General features: G+C 37.2%; 1 protein-coding gene across 1 annotated transcript; it reads left to right on the top strand.

Moving 5' to 3' along the window:
* Positions 1-11352: 11352 nt before the first annotated feature.
* LOC145132111 (putative serine/threonine-protein kinase PBL11) lies at positions 11353-14754 on the top strand. The gene is made up of 6 exons (XM_079066764.1): positions 11353-11823; positions 12168-12487; positions 12621-12756; positions 12837-12979; positions 13925-14048; positions 14124-14754. Exons 1-6 carry the CDS (start codon positions 11772-11774, stop codon positions 14573-14575), a joined length of 1227 nt encoding a protein of 408 aa, XP_078922890.1. The 5' UTR covers positions 11353-11771; the 3' UTR covers positions 14576-14754.
* The last annotated feature ends 9819 nt before the right edge of the window (positions 14755-24573 follow it).

The raw sequence follows: 24573 nt of genomic DNA, 5'->3' as shown, positions 1-24573 counted from the left end.
AGCATGATTAGAATCTCTCAAGCCCAACCATTTGAATGATTACTTGTTTTGTATTGTATTAATGTTGCGAGTTGTTTAATCGATATGTCGTATAAATCACGAATTTGTTTTATAACGATTTATAGATTTATAAAAATAGTTATTTTTCTATTTAAAACCCATAAGTTATAAAGTTTTGTATATTTTGACCCAATTATTATTATTGTCAACATAATTGACCAAAAACATTAGTTTGAGCTATTCAGCCCCCTTATTTTGTAAAGTTGGCAATTTTAGCCCTTTATATAAAAAAATGACATATTAGGTCCTTGAACTATTTTTCTTGACATCTTTGACCCAAACACTTATTTAAATAATGTTTTAAGCCAAAAAGTAAATTTTAGAAAGTTTCAACCCCTTTAGTTGAAAGATTTGCATTTTAGTCCACCTTTTTCGCAATTTTTACACTTTTTACCCAAAATCCAAAATCTTTGCATTTTCAACCCTTTTTAACAAATAAGATCATTTTAAACCCCAGAAATAGATTTATTTACTTTTCTACCAACTGTTTTGAGAAATTTACCATTTCAGCCCCTTAAAACCATATTTTTCGCAGCTTTGGGCCTATGGGCCGAAAAGCCCAAAATTTAGCCCAATAAGCTACAAATTTCGTTTTTAATCCTTTGAAAAACATAATGTTCATAGTAACTTCCATTTTAACTATTTTGACATTTTGAACCTTGTAAAAACCATAAAGGACAACTTTTTCCCAAACTTTTGTTTATTTGACAAAAATAGTCCAATAATGAGTTTTATGTTGTAGTGTGTTATTTTAAAGCTTGTATAGTAGTTTATCTTGACATGTTAAGTGAAATATGACCTAGATCACATATTTTTCCTTCTTGAACTATAGATCTCGAAATATCTTTCATTTTAGCACATATTTACCACAAAAACACAAGAAATCACACATAACATACAAATACACATAGATCTTCACATCTTTCTTGCATTCTCCCCCATAAAACATATGAAAACCAAAAATAGAGGGGTATGAACTCACCTTGCTTTGATGTTTTCGATTTGAAGAAAGAAATGGAAGAGTTTGATGTTATCTTCGGCCCTAGAAAGCTTCTTGAGAAGACTTTGGCTTAGATAGGTTCTAAGAAGCATGATCATGAACTTTCATGAGTTAGAAGGAGATTTATAAAAGAATCAAGAAACTAAACCATGGATCTAAGTACAACTTACCAAGGATAATGATTTCTTATGGAAGAACCTCCTTGAAATGCCCTAGATCTCGAATTTTTGATGGTGGAATGAAAGTGTTCTTGAGGGAATTTGGAAAGAGTTTGAGAGGAATTATGTGTGTATGTCTACCTTCGGCCGAGAGTAGGAGAGAAGAGAAGGAGAAGAGAGAGATAGATGAAGGGATGGTTGCATGGAGACATGTGAACTTGCATGGAAGTTCAACATGTAATAAGGAGGTGGCTAACCCTCCTTAATCCCCTTAATTCCCCCTTTTTTTGTTTTCTACTTGGGCCGAGAGAGAGAGGGAAAGAAGAGAGAGTAGCTTGGGCCTTTTGTGCTTGAGCCCATAATATGAGGCCCAATTTGATGATTTTCGGCCCATTAGGCCTTTAGAGTAGTTCACGGCCCAATTTAGCATAAAGGAATAGATTTGAGTCTATTAAAGTTATTTGGATTTGTTATGGCCCAATAAGGCCCATTAAAGGTAAACTAGTCAATTTTAGGCTTATAAGGCCCAAAAAGGTTAAGTCTCATGAGAGTGAGCCCAATGAGAGCCCATTAGGCCCAATAAAGAAATCCTAGTCCATGATGGACTTAAGCCGGGATTTCTAGGGTTTTCAACTTTACTTGATGAATCTAAGTTTGAATGTGCTTCCATAGGTTGAATTTCAAGCATAACATGAATTAGGGTTTAGGAGTTTACAATAGATAATGTTTACAAGAGTACATAATTTCCTAGCTAGAATGCTAGTTGTTACAAAATAAGCTCCAGATCTGACAAAATTGATTGATACAACCTTGCTCTGATACCAATTGTAAGTCCCCAATCTGATTGTGTATCAATCAGATCCGTTTGATGGTGCGGAATCTTAATCAAACGGATGATGCCAGATCAAAATAGAAGAGAAGGAGAAGAAGAATAACTTGAATCTATGATGTATTAATGATGAGAATGAATTTCTTTACAATAGATTCACACACACTCTCTTCTTCTCTCTTGTTTCTCTCTCTAGAACACACCTTAGAATACACACACTTAAGCTCCTTTCTCTCTCTCCTTATTCTGTACCTCACACCCCTCACCCCTATATATACATGAGAAACATTGGCCGTAAACAGGGTTTACGGCCGTAAACCTGTTTACGGCCGTAAACACCCACCTGGCCGTAAACCTGACCGTAAACTCATAAAACATTATAGAAAAATACAATCAACTAGAAAAGCAAAGTATAAACCAATATTTTGACCCAACACCATCAACTTGAATTTTACAAGTTTTAAAGATCCAAAACCACATGCATTCCAGTTTTTCATTTAGAAACATCATTTTGAACAAAATAAGTTCGTTCATGGTCTTCAAATCATAATGCATGTGATGAACATCAAGCTTAAAGGCTTGATTATCAAAGTACATTGTTAAGAATGCTCATAAAGGATTTATTCATAAATAAATATCTAAAACTTCTTTTCTGCTCAAATATGATTTTTCCTAGAATTCAAACAACAAAATAAGATGATCTTGAAATTTTCAGAAAATAACTCGTTTTTTTCGATTTATTGCAGTTTTTGCAAGAAAATAGAGCAATAATTCATATAAAATGCTTTATTGGTTAATAAATTCTGGTAAAATTTGGGTATAACCTATGCACGGAGTAAATACTTTTCATGAAGTTGTATGCATTTCTAAGGCTATTTTCTGTCGATTTATAATCTATTTTTATTGAAGAGAAATAAATAGCAAAATACTGTTATGAATGTCCAAAACCATATTTCATAATTTTCACATCTTCTAGACATCAAAAAGACTCCATGAAAACTTTTCCAGATTTTTCCAAGATAATTTCGTATTTTTCCCGATTTAATGAATGTTTAAGGGTTTAAATTGATTAAAAATAGCTACACTTATCCAAAAACTATGAAACTTCATCCGAATATCTTATATTACATATAAATCATAAATAAAAAGTTTGGTAATTTTTAACTACTGTTTAATAATTTTTCACGAATTAATGCTTATTTAAATGAATAAAACAAAGAAAAATAGTTAAACTGTTTGAAAACCAGCTTTGATATTTTTTTCAACTTATATATATGTTAAATAACAGTGGAAAAAAATGTTTGGAGAATTTTATAAACTGATTCCTATTTATTTTGATTTTTTCTATAATAAATACACAAAAATCATAAAATCGGGTTAAACTGTTTGAAAATCAATTTGAGTATTTTTCTCAGTTTATATACATTGTATAACAGTTTTACAAAAAGAGTGGGAATTTTTATTAACTTTTTATTATTTTACACGATTTTATGATTTTTTCAAGGAATTAAATGGTGGAAAAATGGTTAAACATATTTAAAAATCATGAAAAATTACAAGAGGGTTCTAAATTATAGTTAGAACTGAAATGTAAAGTTTGGAAATGTTTAGAACTGATTTGATTTAGTTTTGGATTTTTAGTTTCTAAAGCTCTTCCAAAAGTGCTAAAATGCATTTCAAACAATAACACAAAATGAGATTTGTCACTTGCAAATGTTACTAAGTCAATTGGTATATGGAAATCTGAATTTTCAGAAAAGTATTTGCAATTTATAGAAAACCTATTTTTGACACAATATTGGCATAATTGTATTGTAGAAATTAAGTATACTAGTGTTAGATTTTCGACTAGAGACTTACTAGTGTGTAACCTTATCGTAGGGAATTGGTAGTAGGACGAGAGGTAAGTTAGCTCAAGGCATCACAAATACCTTCACGTATCATTGTGAGTATTCACGACTCCCCCTATTTTCGGTTTTTAAATGTTTTTGGGTGGAAAAGCATGTCCAAAAACTGTTTATTGTTTGTTGTATTTAATTTGACTTGTATCAAACTTGGTTGCTATATTATGTTGTGTATATGTATGCTATTGTTAATTCATGAGGCATTATCGCGTTTAAGTCCCTGGAATAAGTTCACACAACTCATTAACTAATTTGAGCCCATGGTCATTATGGATAACACTATTAGGATATAGACAACTCCTCACTCGCACGATTCGTTTGAGTGCATTTTACCATTATTTCTCCCTATGTTAGCAATAGACATAGCATTCAAGAGGGCATTCGGTCTTAGGCTTGGGTTGTGAACTCATGATTTGATCACTACACACATACAAACTTTGTTTCTCATTATAGCAACAAACTTTTATTACTGGAAACTTATTTACTTTTCTTAGCAATGAACTTGTTTGCTCTTTGTAGCAACGAACTTGTTTGCTCTTTGTAGCAGTGAACCTGTTTACTCATTTGAGCAACGAACTTTGTTTCTCATATTAGCAATAAACTTCTATTTATGGAAACTTTATTACTCGTTTTAGCAACGAACTCCTATTCATGAAAACTTATTTACTTATTTAGCAATGAACATTTGTTTATGGAAATTGTTATCAATATTCTGATTTTCATGACTTCAAACTATATTATGTTATAAACCTGTGAGTACTCACCAACTATTTTTATAGTTAACGCTCGTTTTACATGCTTTTTTAGGAATCATCGAGTAAGTGGTACATAGAGACACATCACTTGTAGGAGCATTCACATGTGTTGTCTTTTAAATACATTGTAATTTCTTTTAAAAAGTTGTTCAAACTCATTGTAAATTTGTAATGATTTTTAATACTATGGTTAGTGTTGTCTTTTAACTTTTGCTATGAGACCCTTTGTACTGCCACGCCCCGTATTTCCGCTTTAACGGGGTGTGACAAAGGTGTATTTTAAAACTTTTAAAAAATACAAGGTTTAAATTAAATTTTTGAAATTAAGGAATTAATTTAATTTAAAATAAACCAATTATGTTTTTGAACTTTATCTTTTAATTAATCAAATAATTAAATATAATTAAAACATAAGGACAATTCACAAATTCAAGATAAGGATATCTGATTAGAAAAGATAATTATTCAGTTTTATACAATTAAAAACATTATCTAAGGTAATTATCCTAATCAATTTATGAATTATGCAAAACCCGAATTTTTAGCTGATCTGAGGGTCCACCACGTCGCGGTCCAATAGAAAAATATATGAATTTGCAGATCACCATGTCGTGGTGGAGCGACATAATGACGATTCTATTTTCCTCCTTGTTCAAGTTCAAGCAATATACATTCAATTGTTAGACAACCATAGGCTTTGATACCACTGATGGGTTTTACATGTATTACCGCGGATAAATCCTTAACGCTTAAGGGTACATGCAACCTAAAGATCTTAGTCTTAACACTATTGATGTAACATTCTATTGAACAACAAGAACACTCTAACCCTATGTAATTTCGAAAATTATAGAAGGAACAACATACCTTTTGATTGTTGTAGTAAACAATCAGGAATCCTTTCTTTAATAACTTTGAAGCTAGCAACACAAATATCTTGCCTCTGATGGTTCACACCCAACACTAGCAACAAGAAGCTTTTGAGAGAGGAGAGGGGATGTCAAATTTTCAGCCTAGAGCTCTTGAGGATCAAGTGGTTGTCGAAAATTGAAGGCTAGGGGTCAATATATAATGCAACTTGGAAACCGTAGATAACCCTAATTTGAATAAAATAATATTTATTCAATTTAGTAATTATCCAGCTTCTTATTTATCTGCAAGGAATATTTCAGATGCCTTGGAATACCCTAATTTCGTCTACCTCCTTCCAAGGAAGGTTTTAGACTCTTTCTTTGTGACAACCCGAAATTTCAATCTTGTACAAACCATTCAATCCAATCAAAGTTAGACTTGTTCCTGCTAACTTCTAGCACTATTTTGAGTCTATTTGAGCATTCCGAGCCTAGTATATCCAAGGAATAAGTGAATGGAAGTGCCAATTGAAGTTGTAACCCATCAAACATGCCATAAACCCTCAAAAGAGGAGTTTACGGCCAAGGGTCATGGGTTTACGGTCGTAAACACATGGTGGCCGTAAACTCCATGATATATATATGGCTCTTAGTCATTTTTCAGCCACTTTTCACTTTTCCAAGCCTAGAACTCGAATTCTCTCCCAAGGATCTTGAGACTTTTGCTTCCAATCTTCAAAAATGTAAGTAAATCCTTCCATATATGAGTTAATACATCTCTTTTCCTTGATTCACTCTTGATTTCATCCATGAAATCTCTTCTTTTGGGTAGATCTTCAAGTGTTCTTCATTTCACCAAGAACACCAAGAACACACACTAGTGTTTTTGGACTCTAACCACCCTTTCAAGCTTCCACTACGTAAGTACACTATCCTTAGCTTGTTCGATACTAGAATCACTTGTTAAACATCTAGAAATCATGACCAGAAGGGTGTTTACAGCCAAGGCAATCTCCCTTGGCCGTAAACTCTATTTAAGTGGTGCAAATTTGCCACAACACCCTCCTAAGCCTAGAACACTTCCAAGATGACTATAGGACCTTAAACACACGAAATGGTACAATACACCATGAGTTTACGACCGTAACACCATGGGCCGTAAACCCATGGGCAGTAAACACCATGGGCCGTAAACCCATGGGCCGTAAACTCATGGGGGTTTACACTTGGGCCATAAACTCCAATGTGAGGCCCTACAACCCTTTGTACTTCTAGCACTTGAATCAAAGTGTTTTCCATGTCCTAGGGTGTCTATACTTGCTTAATTAGTTGTTTAATCACTAATTAGATACACATATGTGTCATTATATGCTAAATAGGATCTGTGTGTGTGCTCAAGTCCTCACTTGACACTTAGCATCCTATCCAGCACTTCCATCCAAACCACTCACTGCAGGTGAGTTCATACCCCTTAATCAACCTTTGAAATGATTTTAAATGCTTTTATGGGGGGGGGGGGGAATACAAGTTGAAACATTCTAGTTATTATATTAATCACATGTGATTAATAACTAGAACAAACAGAAAGATTTTCTATTACTTTCAAATTGTTATCAAACTTATGGATTTCAAACACTTCAAAACATTTTAAACTCTTTTATATGATAAATCCTTTATAAAACTCTTTTTAACTTATATTATTGTCAAACTCATGTCTATACAGATATATTTATATAAGTAAGATTTGAAGGGCTTAGGACTGATAGCTCACTTTATTTCCTGTTCCTTGTTTGGTTGTGGACTTAGAGTATCCTGTTATTTTGTCCGAATGTCGTTGAAACCTTAGTTATATATCATGTATATGTGTTTAGATATAAAGGCTTTTATTTCAGTTCAGTACCTTTGGGTAGCAAAGGCATACAAACAACATTACTAGTAAACTATAATAGATATAGTTTAAGAGATTACTACTCACTATTACTAGTACAACGAAGCATACAAGAGTCAGTACGTTTAGAAGTCATCACAAACATACTATACACTATATAAGAGAGCATACTATACACTAGTACAGAGAGAACATTACCACACTATGATATACTATACAAACATACAAATACGATAACTAGAATGTGACATACTATTTTCGGATACGACAAGACCGTGTTGTATCATTTTTGTAACCAGAGTCTCCTGGAGGGAGAGCGGGCATTGTGTGTATAGATCTATACGGGACAGACACTCCCACACCCTGACTGCTAGCTACAGTCCCAGCCGATGAGGCCATGGGGTGACAAAATGTCACCTCACTACATATGACACCGGAGGGTCATCATTTATTCAGTCGTCGATCAGCATGGTTACATACGAGTTCACATTCAAACCTTTAATTAACCGACTAGGGATTAAAGGCAAAAAGACTCCCCGAGGTGTATTGTACATTTAATACTACCTGGAGTCTGTATTTTATTACTTTATAGCCAGCAGTGTTACTGCTGAGGTAAAACATTATTTTCCCTATTACATTTACTTTGTGATCTTCTCACATATTCCTAAATGTTTAAACTATATTTCGTTAATGATAGACATACTTGGGAAAACACACACTTTTACGCGGAACAAACATACAGAACATTGGTGCCTTGGTAGAAGGCCACTTTTAGTAGAAAATATAGGATTTTCTAGGAGATACTATTACTCACTACAAACATTTACATTGAGAACTTACAAACATTTTCTTCAAACTTACAAGCGTTTTCATACAAACAATGACACTAAATACTTATGAACTCACCAGCTTTAATGCTGATAAACTCTTTCAAAATAACTTGTATTCTCAGGTCATCAGTAGACAGGTACCGATGAAGCTTTTGAGAAGATGGAGCACATTCAAGACTCATCTCTTATTTTGATTCATATTTTTGGTGTCTTATAAACTATACAGAACACGCTTGTATTAAAATTATTCTATTAATGCAATGGATGTTGTTGCTTGTTTACTATTATGCATTGTTATGATACTGTACATGACGTCCTCCGCCCCAGAACGTTTCCGCCGTTCCGGTTTTGGGGTGTGACATTCTTGTTCAACTATTCAACAATTTTACTTTAACCCTTGCACTTTTAATTAATACAATTAATCCCAAAATTAAGCTAATTAATTTCTGATTAATTATTAATTAAATATTACTATTTCTAATTAATATATTATTTTCATAACATATTAATAACTCATTTATTGATATTTTTTAATCAAATAATAAATCAATAAATCAGGTCTGTCTAAAAGTCATGCTATTCAATTACTAGGTTTGAGGGCAACCCAAAATGAATTTGTTAATAATTCAAGATTATACTAATTCAATTATTGGCTTAGACACCTGATACAACAGTCTCCCACTTGGATAAGTCTATAACTGCAATTACTAGTATAACTTCTAAATTAAACAGCACAGAGTGCTTCCATAGCAACTACCGAACTCTGAAATGAACAGACATTGGTCTTATTATAAGTGATCAAATATTCATTCGTTCTACTAGATATCATATAGACATGAACAGACATTAATTAATATACAAAACTTATATCTTAATTTAATAAAACTTTATCTTATACATTAAAAAAATAAAATTATGTTGTTATTTCTTTAATTTCTATTTCTAAACAAAACTTATACTATCTTATAATTTAATAAAATTTTATAAATCTTTTACCTAGGGTTGTAACCTAGTATTTATTATATACAACTAAAATTTAAATGTCAAATTAACAAAAAAAAATTTGATTAAAAATTATTTTTTATAATAGTATTTTTTTTAAAAATATTTTCTTAATTGTTTAAAATAATAAAAATTTAAATATAATATTAAATATCACAACTATATTGAAATTTCAAATCGACACGCAACCTAAGCATATATTCCATTGAATTGCATGAGCACAAAAAATGTCTATCTAAATTGATTACCTATTAATAGTTAAAAAAATTGATAAAAATCATGAAATATATATATTTTTTATTTTCATATGAAACTTACTGATAGCGGCTACTATGTCGTTTTAATATCTATCTATTTTATCATATTTTTAAAATAAATATAATGTGTTATAACATTTTAATATAAAATTTTATTAACTCTAAATAATTTATAAAGATATAATTATTTTAATATATTATTTTTAATATCATATATCAATAATTTAATTATATTATTATAAAATTGTCAAATAAGGCCCATGTTAAAAGCCCAGTATGATTAAAAGTAAAGTCCAACTCTCGAGATGACACATCTGGCTTCCACGAAGCCAATGTACGAGCCTAACTTTGACTTATAGTCAACCTTCAACAAGAATAAAAGGCAAATCTGCTACAGAATATTTGTTCCATCACTCAACACTCCTTTTATTATCATTAAGCCCGCTGTTAACAAAGTTTTATAGATATGGCCCCTCATCAAAAACATATTTCGTTTTTCGTCCTCTCACTATAGTATTAATTACAAAATCCATTTTAATTCTACTTATTCAATACAACTAAAGTATTTGATATTATCTTATCTAAAGTATTACTAGCCGGTATGCGTAATGATTACTATATTATTAATGATTCATGCTATTACAATGTTTTTATTTTTGTTTCAAATGCAAAATATATATATATATATATATATATATATATATATATATATATATATATATATATATATATTTGACTTGTTTTAAATGCAAACTAAAAGTTACTTATATGTTTAAATAAACAAATAAGTTTTCTTTATTTATGTTTACTATAGATCTATTAAAAAAGTAACTAGATGAGTTGCTCATCTGTTAGATATTAAACTATTTTTTAATTTTCATGTCACACAAAGCTCTATTAACTCGAGCTCAAAAGAAGCACATATGAAAAAATAAAACCAAAATGTAGATCAAAACATGTTGGCTAGATTTCAACTTCTTCTGGTTTCATGATATATTAGTCATTTTTATTTTGATAAGAATTCGAGAAAATCTATTGCAATAATGTAGGCATTGTGTTCATCAAAACATGATAAAAACATAATACTTTTGAACATATGATGTTATAGAAAAGATATCGAAGAATCTGGTTTAAGTTTGTAAATAGCCTCATGATCATGACAACAATTTATTTAACAAAGGCTTATTGACTTCTCTCTTATGACTTATATGATGATATAAAGTGTCAAAACGACAATAATGATAAATATGTAAAACTTTACCAGTAAGTGCTTGTTATATAGGAAATCTATATAAAACCTAAAATGAATCAACTTCACATTTCCTTAACTAGTTGTGGCAAAACAAGAGGTGAGACGGGTGACTATTGTGGGAAAACAAATTGAAACTAGTTGACCTAATAATTTCTTTTCGTCTAGTATTTAATTTTTGTAAATAAATGATATATATATTCAAATACTATAATATGAAAATGGTATTCTAATTCATTTCAATAAAATGAAGTATAAGATTCATAAGATGTAAAAACATTTTAATTTTTAAGCAACTTCTAACCCGTTTATACCTATTTTTTATATTGTCTAAAGCTCTTTATCTTATCTATAAATTACTATCCCAAATTAACTCATTTTTATATAAAACAGTTAAATTGACAACTATATTTCAAACCTCCACAATATTAAATGCAAGCAATCAAACAATACAACTAACATAACAAGGACTGATGATGCCATATGGCTTAAATAGAAGGACTAATTATGCAAAGTTTTCTTCTAACTACTACTGCTGCTCCAATTTTGGAAGTAAGCTGAAACAAGACGCCATAAGCTGAGTCAACCAAACTTCACCAAAAGTCTCGAAAAGGGGAATTCTTTAAAGGAAGCATCTCATCTCCCTGCAAAAACAAACAGGAAACAGCTACAAAATACCCTTTTCTCTCTCTCATCTGTTTTGATTCTCTGCAAAAACAAAAAATCTATCTCCAATCAAGCAAGTAAGGTGGAAGAAGAAAATTGGAGGTTGGTGGTGAAGTTGGAAAGCTGAAACCTATCGATTTTTGAGTTAGAGATCTGAGAGAAAAGGAGATTCGCAGCAGATCCAAGGATTATTGTTGCTGTTAGCTGAACAACCCGGATTTAATTCGGATTTTGTGGAGGATATGTATTTGTAGGGTTTTTATGCCAGAAAAAGCTAATAAGCTTCGTTCGTGATCTGCACTAGGGTTTTGGAATATTTATAATGGGGATTTGTTGGAGCATCCAAATTAAAGCCGAGAGCGCATTTTCTACTGGTAATTACTTCTTCTTACTTGTTAATTTCTACTAATTAGTATGAAATTAGAACTCATTTTATTGAATTGAGCACTTGCTTCTATGGATCTTACTGCTTTTTCTCCTCTTATCTTAGATTCATATGGATGGATAAAAATGGACAGTTAGTTGTCAAGCGACATGATTTTAAACTCAGTTAGAAAAAGTAAAGTGTCAGTAGATATATATACATCCTAAAAGGGAAATCTTTTCAACTTTAGTAATGAAGTAGTAATCATTTAGGCATAATTATATCTTATGATTTTGGATTAGTTTCTACTTTCTAAGTTACTATTACTTATTCAAATTTTATTTATTGCCATAGGTGACGACTCTAAGATTGCAGAAAGAAATGGGAATAGTAATTCAAGCAGCAAAGTTTCTTCTGGTTCTCAATCACATACACCTCGAAGTGAAGGTGAGATCTTGCAATCATCCAACTTAAAAAGCTTCACTTTCAGTGAGCTTAAAAACGCCACAAGAAACTTTCGTCCAGACAGTGTATTAGGAGAAGGTGGCTTTGGTTCTGTATTCAAAGGATGGGTAGATGAACATTCACTTGCAGCTTCAAAGCCAGGAACTGGCATTGTAATTGCTGTAAAGAGACTGAATCAAGAAGGATTTCAAGGACACAAGGAGTGGTTGGTTAGTTCTTTTCACTTTCTTTCTCATTTAATCTCTTTTCATAAACTGGGATCAATCTTCAATGCAAATTGTGAAATTACCTAACTATCCATAAGTTTTAGCTTCTCAATATACAAATCTGTTACTTTTGCAGGCAGAAATCAACTATCTTGGACAATTACGCCATCCTAATCTTGTGAGATTGATTGGTTATTGCTTAGAAGATGATCACAGGCTTCTTGCATATGAGTTTATGCCAAAGGGTAGTATGGAGAATCATTTATTTAGGAGTAAGTCAACTGGATTTTCATTTACTAACATTCTACTTGGATTTATCATTTATATTGACATTTTATATCATACAAAACAGGAGGTTCTTATTTTCAACCTCTTTCTTGGCGTCTACGCATGAAAGTTGCTCTTGGAGCTGCAAAAGGTCTTGCTTTTCTTCATAATGCTGAAACAATGGTGATATATCGAGATTTCAAGACTTCAAATATTCTCCTTGATTCGGTATGATTTTTTTTTTACATCTTATTTGTTGAATCTTTGAGCATGTCAGAAATGTTGTGTCAAATGATTTGGGTTGACCCATCATCACTTTCTTGTCTTTTCATTTTTACAAATAACTGATTATTAAATATGGTTGCTAAAACCAATATTAGAGAAAGTAAATTACAACTTTCGTCCTTGTTCTATGTCAAAAGTTATGGATTTAGTCACAATGTTTGGTTTGTTGCAAGGATGCCCCCTAACTAAACAATGCATCAATTAAGTCCATGCTAAATGACAATTTTGCCCTTCTATATTCATCCTTGGGTAGGGTCCCTAAAATTTAGTTTTCCTTTTAGCAATTTTTTTAATTTTACAAGTTAGATTAAAGAGTAAATTACACGAATGGTCCCTATGGTTTGGGGTAATTTGTACGTTTGGTCCCTAACTTATTTTTTTTAACACGGAAGGTCCCTACTGTTTGTTTTTGTTGGGTGCTTGGTCCTTGTCTTACCTAAAAAGATTTTATTTCCCTTGATTTTTCAATTTATTTAAATAAACACACCCCCAACCCCACTTCCATCTCACCTTACCTTACCTTACCTACCCCACCTTATTTAAATAAATTAAAAAATCAAGGGCAAAATAGTCTTTTTAGGTATGACAGGGAGCAAGCGCGCAACAAAAACAAATTGTATGGACCTTCCGAGTTAAAAAAAATAAGTTAGGGACCAAACGTGCAATTACCCCAAACCATAGGGACCATTCGTGTAATTTACTCTAGATTAAATGATGCAAGTTGACCCCTAATCCCTCAAATAGGCTCAAATTGCACTCTAGTTGAATAAGCAACTATTTAGCATTTTCATTTTGTAAGTTGTTTACATTTTATAAAAAAATGAATATATGATTTGTGTGTATTGTTTAATCCATATCCAAATTTCTAACTTTGACTTTGGTCAACAGAACTTCAATGCAAAATTATCTGATTTTGGATTGGCAAGAGATGGACCAACTGGTGATAAAAGTCATGTTTCCACTAGGGTTATGGGAACCTATGGCTATGCTGCTCCTGAATATTTATCCACAGGTAAATATCTACTATTAATCTATATTCCTATTACAGTATTTTCACTACTATAATTTTGTTCTATTTTTTGAAAAGGTCATTTAACTGCAAAGAGTGACGTATACAGCTTTGGAGTAGTCCTTTTGGAAATCTTATCAGGGAAAAAAGCAATAGACAAAAACAGACCAACGGGTGAACACAATTTAGTGGAATGGGCAAAACCATGTCTCACAAACAAAAGAAGAATCTTCCGGGTCCTGGACCCACGTCTCGAGGGTCAATACTCACTTGGGCGGGCCCTCAAAGTCGCCAGCCTGGCACTTCAATGTCTTTCCATGGAACCCAAACTGAGACCAAATATGGATGAAGTCGTCTCCACCCTACAAGACCTTCAAGACACTGATAAACGTGACCGTAGGGACCCACCGGTGCACCGTGGCGTGGCTGCGGGTGGTGGTGGCTCGTCGGCTAAAAAAGCAAGCTCTTGTAGACAAGAGGTGGGACCCGTGGTTGCTTATCCTAGACCTTCCGCTTCTCTTCGTGTTTGAGGGGTGTAATAGTCTTTTTACTTGGTCTTACTTGGTGTACAGTTTTTTTTTTGGTTTTTGTGTACTTTGTGAGTTTGTTGGAGGTTTAAGAGTATGTTGTGAAGATGTTTAGATTATATAATTACTAGAAATTAAAGATTGAATGATTGTGATGGTAATGATGAAAAGAATTTATGTTATTACATTGATTATTAGGATGTGTAGTGTAGCTTTGGATTATTGTGTGGAATGTGGTTTCAAGAATTTCGTTTTTCTTGTGTAAGAGAATAAACCATTCATAAATCAAGTCAAACCAATTTTGATTGTATGAAGTGTATTCAAACGATTACGATTCCTAGTCCCTTTATTAAAGAAGTATTTTTAGTCTTTTTCTTATGGTAAAATTTTGTGGTCCATTTAATCTCTTTGTACTTTGTAGCTTAATGTTTGGAGGTTAAAAAGGGTTGAAATTAGATCATTGTAACCTAATTCTAGCATAGGCGAGGTTGTCTCTAACTTAATGTTTAATGTGTAATGCTACGAGACATCAAGTTTTTAAGCCAAACCCTAACGAAAATTAAGCTCCATTGTTGTGTGTGGAAACATGAGTTTGGGAGAAGCTGGAATTGATACATTACAACTAGTTTTGTTTGTCTATGTAGGGCTATAATTCGGGTCAACCCGATCGGGTTTCCGGTTAAACTGGTCCGGTTAGTCGGGTTTTTAAAAAAATTCACCATAGACCTGACCCTATTAAGGTTCGGGTTAGTTGGGTTAGAGTTAGCTGGATCGGGTTAATCGGATTAAAAATAGAATTGAAAAAAAACTGGTTTATTTTAGCAAATAACTTACAAGTATAAGGACCTAAAGTGTGAAGTTTTTAAAAGTTCATTCTTTACGTAGTTTGTACATGATTCAATTGAAACATAGCTTGTGACAAAAGTAGCTTATAGAAGAGTTTTCTTTGTTGGGGGCTTTAGGTTGTTCAAATAGTAAAAATAATCGGGCCGGGTCAAAACCGTTGGATCACAAACCAACTATTAATATTCATCATGACTAAGAATAAAAATTGATTAATATCAATGCTAATATAGTAATAATTGATTAATATCAACGCTGATATAGTAATCTCAACTCGTTTATACAATAAGAATAAAAATCAATTGTTTTTTTATTTTTTTTATTTTTTTTTATTTTATATGTATGCCTTTGGGCCAAACATAGGACATTCAACCGAGCAACCCTAATACTATTGCTTCTTCTCCGGCGATTATTTTGGCTTCCTTTGGTTGTCCTTATTCTGCCATTAAAAAGGTTTGAAGCTTCTCCGAACTTAAATTAGTCATTACCAAGCAAAAGTTATCCAAAGCATTGAGGGCACTATGTATTATTTTATGTTGCATTCTAATCTTATTATAAGAAAGCATTAATCTGGAAATTTCCATTGGGGGCATGTAACCCCACTCCTAACACATTGGATTAGCCGTGTTGACAAATATGTCATCTTTATTGCATTGTTGTAACTTGTAATTAGTTAGTTTATAAATTGACATGACAATGCAACTAGTTGAAACACTCGATCATAAAATTCATGTCACGAGCAAAAGTTTAACATTTTAGCAACAAAACAAATGAGAGGAAAAAAACCCTTGATTTTCTTTATCCCTAATTCCTTATTTCCTTATATGTGTAGCGTGTATGCCAAATTGAGAAAGATATCATTCATCATTTGGCTTAACGTGTACAATATAAACACGAAAGAACTTATTTAGTATAAGCTTAAACGGGTTAATTGGGTTAACCCATATATATATATATATATATATATATATATATATATATATATATATATATATATATATATATATATATATGGGTAGGTTCATGTATTCTAACTATCTATTGTATCTATTGTATAGATGTAGTTTAAAACCATGGATAAGGGTAATTTAATCATTTGAGTTAAAGGTAAAATAAATTCCATAATTAATCTTCTATAATCATGGTGCCATCCTCCCATCTCTTTAAAACAATCAACAACACCGTATCTCCCCATTCGTAATCCCTAACCCTCCGACGATCGGAAAAAAAGGAGGGCCAATTTCAGCGGCGATACTGCTGCCCACGAACGTCTGTTCAATTACCATATTCCTCTTATTTTCCTTTTATGTGAACAATCCTCAGTAATCATGAAAATCGAGACAACAAATTGGATACTATATAGCGTCACTCTCTTCCACTTCCTGCTTTTCTATTTCCATTTCGCTTAAATAATTGGAAATCAAATGTATTTTTTTTCAAATTTACGGCTTACTGGTGTGTTCATCGTGTCTTGCACGGATTGTGATGCGTTATTGTGGTGGTGTTAGGGAGGCACAGGGATCCAACGATGACTATGGTGGCGAAAATTGATAAACGACAGTCGCACTTCAGACTTTTATGCCCTAAGCCTTCATTCCCGGTGACCAATGAATAAAGCCATAATTTTGCTAGAATAAAGCCAAAGCCAAGAATATGGGTCAACGATGATCAGTATGGGTTTAATTGGAGTTATGTGTGGTTTCATATACACCAACTTCTGATGGTATCTTCCCCTACGATGGTGATTTTACAATCTAGGGTTTTCTTTTGTTTTATGAAATCAACCTGAATTGGGTATTGTTCGATTCTCAAGATCGTTTGACTATTGATTATCAGATTATTGGATTTTATACCATGGTATGTATATTCCCCTCTCTTATCTCTCATTTTAGATAATGCAACGAGGATTCCTCAATGGATGTTTTAATGAAAATCCAATCCTAAATTTGAATAAAATTGATTATGTTTCACCTAATTTTAGATCGTGTTTGCTGTAACACCCATAAAATCCAAGCCAATTTAAAACTTTTCAAAACATTTAAAAATCAACAGTTATTACAGATTCGTTTTCAAAATAGTCTATATCAGAGTTTTCCCAGAAACATAAACAAAACATGAGGAGCTGTACGATCATGCCTTCGCCTAGCCGCGATCACCAGATGTACCTGAAACAATAAACTAAAACTGTAAGCCTGAGAGCTTAGTGAGTTCCCCCAAAATACCGATACACCGCACATAACACATATACAAATACAACATATACTGGGTCCACAGCTTTACAGACTGGATCACCCCCTGGTCCCATATTGTGAGTCTGGAATGCCTTTCGGGCCCACAACTCACATCTGGATTGCCACCGAGCCCACAATACGAGTCTCCCTCAGCTCGTATCTGGAATGTTACCGGGTTTGTTGGTTACCGCACGGAGCAATATCACATCCACCCATCTCACATAATATGTCGACATATAAAACAGATAATGCACATATAGATAATCGCATGATACTACAGGTAGTCCTACAGATCTACCGAACTGGCATAGCAACTAACATGCAACACTAACTCATACTTAACATACTACCAACTGCTAGGATATCATATCCAATGGGCCGTCATTGGTGCCTTAGACCCCTTAGTATAGTGAGGATAACTCACCTCACACTGTCGACTCGAAGATAAACTGAAACACTCAGATCGCCGGCACAACTCCACCACCTATAACCACCGTAGAACCATGCTTGTAAATTTCCAATTCCCAAAATGTCCCCAGAAGTCAACTAGTCAACCCTTGGTCAAAGTCAAAGTCAACGGTCAAGGTCAACAATCCATGTTGACCTCAACTCGTCGAGTACCCTCAACTACTCGCCGAGTTCCTTGCATAACTTGTCAACTCGCCGAGTCACTAAAGTGACTCATCGAGTTCCTACGGTTTGCGGCCGTAAAATCCTTGGCCAACTCGTCGAGTTTCCTTACAACTCGCCAAGTCCAACTGTGTCCAAAGGTCAGGAAAACCCTAGCCGACTCGCCGAGCCCACGACTATCTTTATCGGACTCGCCGAGTTGACCATGAAACTCGTCGAGTCCCTTCAGTCCTTCATCCATACATATGCTTTTTAATCCATGCTAAGGTTCCATATTGCAGATCCAACTTCCTAAGGCATGTTTATCACGTAAAGTTGCAAACGTTTTGTGCATGCAAAGCTCTAAAGTCTTAAAATGACAAAACCAAGCTTGCAAAGAAGTCTTACACTTGAGGGGAGGCTCATACTTGCCAACCTTAACAACTTTATGGACTTAGAGACCAAAGTGAGCTCAGATTTGAATTTGCAACTTCAGATCTTAGCTCAAACACTAGAAAGGCTTCCTAAAAACCCACCCAAAAGAGATCTAGGAAGAAATGAGCCAAGGTAACAGCTTAATACCTTCAAAAGGGTGCCAACTGAAGTAGATCTATGATTCCCACGAGTTCCTTGCTTCTAATCACTTGTTTCCCAAGCTTTTCTCACCAAAATCCTTCTTCAAAGCTTAAACACACCAATGTAGCATACACACACGAGTTAGGGTTTTAGAATATTAAGGGGCTGTGAAAGTGGAGGCTGGGGAGGCCAATGATCCTTTAAATAGGGTGCCAAAACCCCGGAAATTAGGGTTTCATCCTCTAGCTCCTACTCGTTGAGTCCCTACTTGGACTCAGCGAGTAGGTCACTTAAACACGTGGACCAACCCGTTGCTACTCGACGAGTCTGGCAACCAACTCATCGAGTAGACCTTGAAATCCAGAAAAATCTTATATCAAAAATCAATACCTGAGAATCGGGGCGTTACAATTCTCCCCTACTTGAAGTAGACTTCGTCCTCGAAGTCTGCCGCGGTGAAAAATTCCGAATAGTGCTCCCGTATCTCTGCCTCCGGCTCCCACGTCCACTCGGACCCTCTTCGGTGTTCCTACTGTACCTTTACCAAAGGTATCTCCTTGTTCCACAGAACTTTCATCTTCCTCTCCAGTATGGCCACAAGCCTCTCCACGTAATTCAGGCGCTCATCGACCTGAATATCATCCAACGATACCACTGCCTCCTGATCCATAATGCACTTTCGCAACTACAAAATGTGGAAAGTGTTGTGCATCCGACTAAGCTCCTCCGGTAGCTCTAGCCTGTATGCCACCTTGCCAACCCTGGCAATGATCCTGAACGACCCAATGTAACGGGGACCCAATTTCCCCCTCTTCCTGAAGCGGATCACACCCTTCCAGGGTGAGACCTTCAGGAGTGTCATATCACCCACCTGGAACTCTAACTCAGATCGGCGTCTGTCGACGTAACTCTTCTGCCGACTCTGAGCGGTCTGCAGTCGCTGCCTAATCTGCTGAATCTTCTCAGTAGTCTGCAAGACTACCTCTATCCGCCCCATCACCTTGTGTCCTACCTCACCCCAACAAACCGGGGTGCGACATCTCCGCCCATACAACAGCTCGATAGGCGGGGCGCTAATGCTAGAATGGTAGCTGTTGTTGTAGGCGAACTCTGCAAGGGGTAGGTGGGAATACCATCTCCTACCAAGTCAATAACACACACCCTCAACATGTCCTCGAGGGTATGAATGGTCCGCTCGCTCTGACCGTCAGTCTGCGGATGAAATGTTGTGATAAAGTGTAACCGCGTGCCCAGTTCCTCGTGGAACTTTTTCCAGAAACGGGAGGTAAATCTAACATCCCAGTTGGAGACAATGGAGACCGGAACCCCATGGCGAGCAACGATCTCGCAGACGTACATGTCGGCCAACTTCTCGGCCGAAGAACTCTCCCGTATCGCCAAGAAATGGGCACTCTTGGTCAATCGATCTACGATGACCCATATAGCATCAAATCCCTTCGCCGTCCTTGGCAACTTGGTAATGAAGTCCATCGTGATTTGTTCCAATTCCACATGGGAACCTCTAGGGGCTGCAACTTACCATGCGGCCTCTGATGCTCGGCCTTGACCATCCTACAGGTCAAGCACCTCTCGACATACCAAGCGATTTCTCGCTTCATGCATGGCCACCAGTAACTCAAACTTAGGTCTCGGTACATCTTGGTGGCCCCTGAGTGAATAAAGAAGTGAGACTTATGAGCCTCCTCCATGACTGTTTGTCTGACCCCACCAGACATCGGAACCCATACCCAGCGGCATCGGGTCAATAATCCCCGGCTATCCTGCACAAACCGGGTGTTCTCGCCCTTGATTCTCTCCATCTTCTAGTTCTCCGGTCGCATGCCCTCAACCTGAGCATCCCTGATCAAGCTCACCATCGGAGAATCCACCGCTATCCTCATACATATCGTTGGGGTGGAAGGCCCAGCTGACTTGCGGCTCAAAGTATCCGCCACCACATTCGCTTTACCACGGTGGTAAAGGATCTCGCAATCGTAGTCCTTGACTACATCCAACCACCTGCGCTGCCTCATGTTCAGGTTCGGCTAATCCATGATGTGTCTTAAGCTCTTGTGATCCGTGTATATGGTACAACAGACCCCATATAAATAATGTCTCCATATATTGAGAGCGAACACCACTACTCTCAGCTCCAAATCATGCGTAGGGTATCTAGTCTCATGCAACTTCAGTTGCCGCGATGCGTAGGCTATCACTCGTCCTCTCTGCATGAGGACCGCCCCCAAACCTGTGATGGATGCATCACAAAACACCACAAACTCTTCGACTCCTTCCAGGAGTGTCAAGACTGGAGCCTCGCATAACCACTGGCGGATGGTCTCAAACGCCCTCTGCTCCTCAGGGCCCCACTGGAAATCCACCCCCTTCCTTGTCAGACGAGTGAGGGTACTGCAATCTTAGATAAATCCCGAATGAATCTCCGGTAGTATCCTGCTAATCCCAGAAAACTCCTGATGTCCGAAGGAGACCTCGGCAGCTCCCACCGCATGACTGCCTCGATTTTGGCCGGGTCGACCAAAATCCCCTCCTGGTTAACGAGATGTCCGAGAAACTGGACCTCTCACAACCAAAACTCACACTTCGAGAACTTGGCATACAACCGCTCTCATATCAGAACCCCCAACAACTCTCTGAGGTGCTCCTCGTGCTGCTCTCGGGTATTGGAATACACCAAGATATCATCTATGAACACGATGACCGAGCGATCAAGCATCGGTCTGCAGACCCGATTCATCAAGTCCATGAATACCGTTGGCGCGTTGGTGAGCCCAAACGTCATCACCATGAAATTGTAATGGCTGTAACGAGTCCAAAACGCGGTCTTCTCCACATCCTCCTATCTAACCCAGACCTGATGATACCCCGACCTCAAATCAATCTCGGAGAACCAAGATGCACCCTGTAACTGATCAAAGAGATCATCTATCCTCGGGAGTGGATAACGGTTCTTCACCGTCAACTTGTTCAACTTCCTATAATCGATGCATATCCGGTGCGAACCGTCCTTCTTCCTGACGAAGAGGATCGGTGCTCCCCATGGAGAACTGCTAGGTCGAATGAACTGCTTACCCAACAGTTCCTACAGCTATGAAGACAGCTCCTACATCTCGGGTGGCGCCAGCCGGTACAGCGCCTTGGTGATAGGGGCCGCACCCGGCACCAGGTCGATCCATAACTCGACCTGCCTCTCCGGAGGTATCCCTGGAAACTCCTCCGGGAACATGTCGGCAAACTCCCTAACCACTGGAACCTCTGAAACTGAAGTCTGATCTCTCACCCACATATCCACCACATATGCTAGATAACCCGCACACCCGTGCTGAATGTACTGCCGAGCCCTGGCAACTGAACAAAACCCTGATCCTACTCTGGTGCCCTCGCCATATACAATCAGTTCTCCCCCAATTGGGGTTCGAACTACTACCCGCTGGCCCTCGCAATCTATCATGACACCAAATCGACTAAACCAATCCATCCCTACGATCACGCACACCTCCCCCATGGGAATCGGTATCAAATATATCGGAAAGGACACTCTGAAGATCTCCAACTCGCATCCTCGGTAGACCGAAGAAGCAGAAACCCCGTGTTCGTTGGTAATAGAGACTCGCAACGGACACTATAGCTCACCCACCGGCACACCGAACTCCCTACTAAATGTCTGAGATACGAAAGACCGACTCGCCCCCGAGTCAAATAAAACCAAAGCAGGAAAGGAGTTCACTAAAAACGTACCTAATCACAGGTACAACGGATAAGCATAAAACAGATATAATAAATGAGATAAAGGATAGAAACATACCAGCAACCACATCTGGTGCTGCCCTGGCCTCCTCCGCTGTAAGCTGGAAGGCACGCCCCTGAGCCTTTGGAGGCTCTGCCTTAACTGGCCTCCCATCAGAAATCCTCAATGTAGCTGGCGCGGGAACCTGCGTCGGCTTAGCGGCAAGCAACGGGCAGTTCGCCTTCATGTGGCCAACCTGATCACAGTGATAATATAACCTCAAACTCGGAACCGGGGCGGCCTGGCGACAGTCCTTCACATAATGCCCCTCCTTGCCACACCTGTGGCACCCATTGCCAGCTCGACAAACCCCATAATGACTCTTGCCACACTTTCCACAAGTGCGGCTCTGCTGATCTCCGATCCTAGAATCAGCGGTCTTAGACCGCTTAGGCGCCGTCCGCGATTGTGCCGGGGCCTGCCGTTGCTCCCTCAACTACAGCTCAATCTCCAACTCACGCCGCTTAGCGGCCTCCTGTAACTCCAAAAGAGTATCACATCGCTGGGTAGACACAAACTGACGGATGTTAGCCTTGAGCATGCTCAGATAACGGGTCATCTGAGCCTGCTCAGAAGCAAACTCTAGGCAGAACATCGCCATCTCTGTGACCATGCGGGTGATCTCTGTCACCGACTCCCCATCCTGCCTCAAACTCAAAAACTCCTGAGCCAACCGTTCTCGCTCGACCCGTGGGACGTATCGGGTGCGGATCATATCCCTGAACTGCTCCCAAGTAATAGCAGCTCTCTGCTCATCAGTGTACGACCCCGTCGTCAACCTCCACCAGTACTTGGCCCCGAGCCTCAGCATGTTCAGGGCACACCTGACCTTCTGGTCAGTAGGACATGAACATATGAAGAAACAACCCTCCACGTCAGATAACCGCCTCATGGCTCTAATCTAATCCTAGGTACCATCGAATGTCGGGGGCTTCGTGTTATTGAAGTCCCGATACTGGAAGCCCCGATTGGCTCCACCTCCTCCTGTCGCTGATACAACCGATGAAGCTGCAGCGGCAGCCGTCTCTGCAAGGGCTGCGTAACGCTCGTCGAAGTACTCAACCATAGCGGTCTTAATAGACCCAAACATCTCTGGCAGCTGTGCCCGGAACATAGAAGCAACCTCATCATGTAGGATCTCTCGAATCCTGGCATCCAACTCCTCTGTACCCATCTGCACCACAGGCTCAAGTGTTGTTGGCCCCTTCGGGCCTCTGTCTCCTGATCATGATCCTGAACCGGATCCAGTCACAAAGCGTCTCGTCATCACCATTCTGAAACATACCACAAGATATCAGATAATCCACATAAATAACTGGGAACCAACTCCCGACTAAAGCCTAGGGGTTGTGACTTCCTTGCTATGCGTATGGGTCCTGTGCTTTCAGTAGTAGGGGCCCATACTACCTTCCACACATACCCATATTTATCTCAAGTATCACCACAACACCCTAACAATACAAATTCATTTGGTGGTCTCTCAAACTCACCCCTAGAGGAAGGCTAACTGTCTCACAACTGACCTACCGGCCTTACACAACCCACTCATCCATGAAACTTCCACTAACCCCGCAGCACTAGTGTATGCTAGCCATACATAACGCTGGACCCCATAGACTTTCGAATATCCAATCCTTCCCTAAGCTCCCAATCAAACAAGAACAGAACATAAGGCCAAATCAAACATTCGCAAGCTATAAGATCTTAATTATGTACGGTCACGATGCATACACTAAGCAACTACAGTAATGATGTCAATTTCACATAAGGAAAACCCTAGGCTATCAGGCATCATATAATCATGCAATTCTATCATGCAATTCCTGAAGATCCCTAGCCGAGTACTAGCATGCTGTTCTAACATATCACATAATCAAATAGCTGCATGGTATTTTGGGGTCTACTTACTGGCTCCGGCTGATCGTACACTCTGCATC

Source organism: Lactuca virosa, chromosome 8, assembly GCF_052849685.1.
Source record: "Lactuca virosa cultivar CGN04683 chromosome 8, Lactuca_virosa_CGN04683_v6, whole genome shotgun sequence".
NCBI lineage: Eukaryota > Viridiplantae > Streptophyta > Magnoliopsida > Asterales > Asteraceae > Lactuca > Lactuca virosa.
Note: the sequence above shows the minus strand (reverse complement) of the source record. Positions and strands in the feature narration are given on the sequence as shown.

Bases quoted from the DNA above. Each gene is read 5' to 3' on its own strand.
- LOC145132111 (XM_079066764.1), top strand. From the start codon at position 11,772: ATGGGGATTTGTTGGAGCATCCAAATTAAAGCCGAGAGCGCATTTTCT. The intron at 12,488-12,620 runs GTTAGTTCTTTT...TTACTTTTGCAG, and splicing joins AAGGACACAAGGAGTGGTTG to GCAGAAATCAACTATCTTGG. The intron at 12,980-13,924 runs GTATGATTTTTT...TTTGGTCAACAG, and splicing joins CAAATATTCTCCTTGATTCG to AACTTCAATGCAAAATTATC.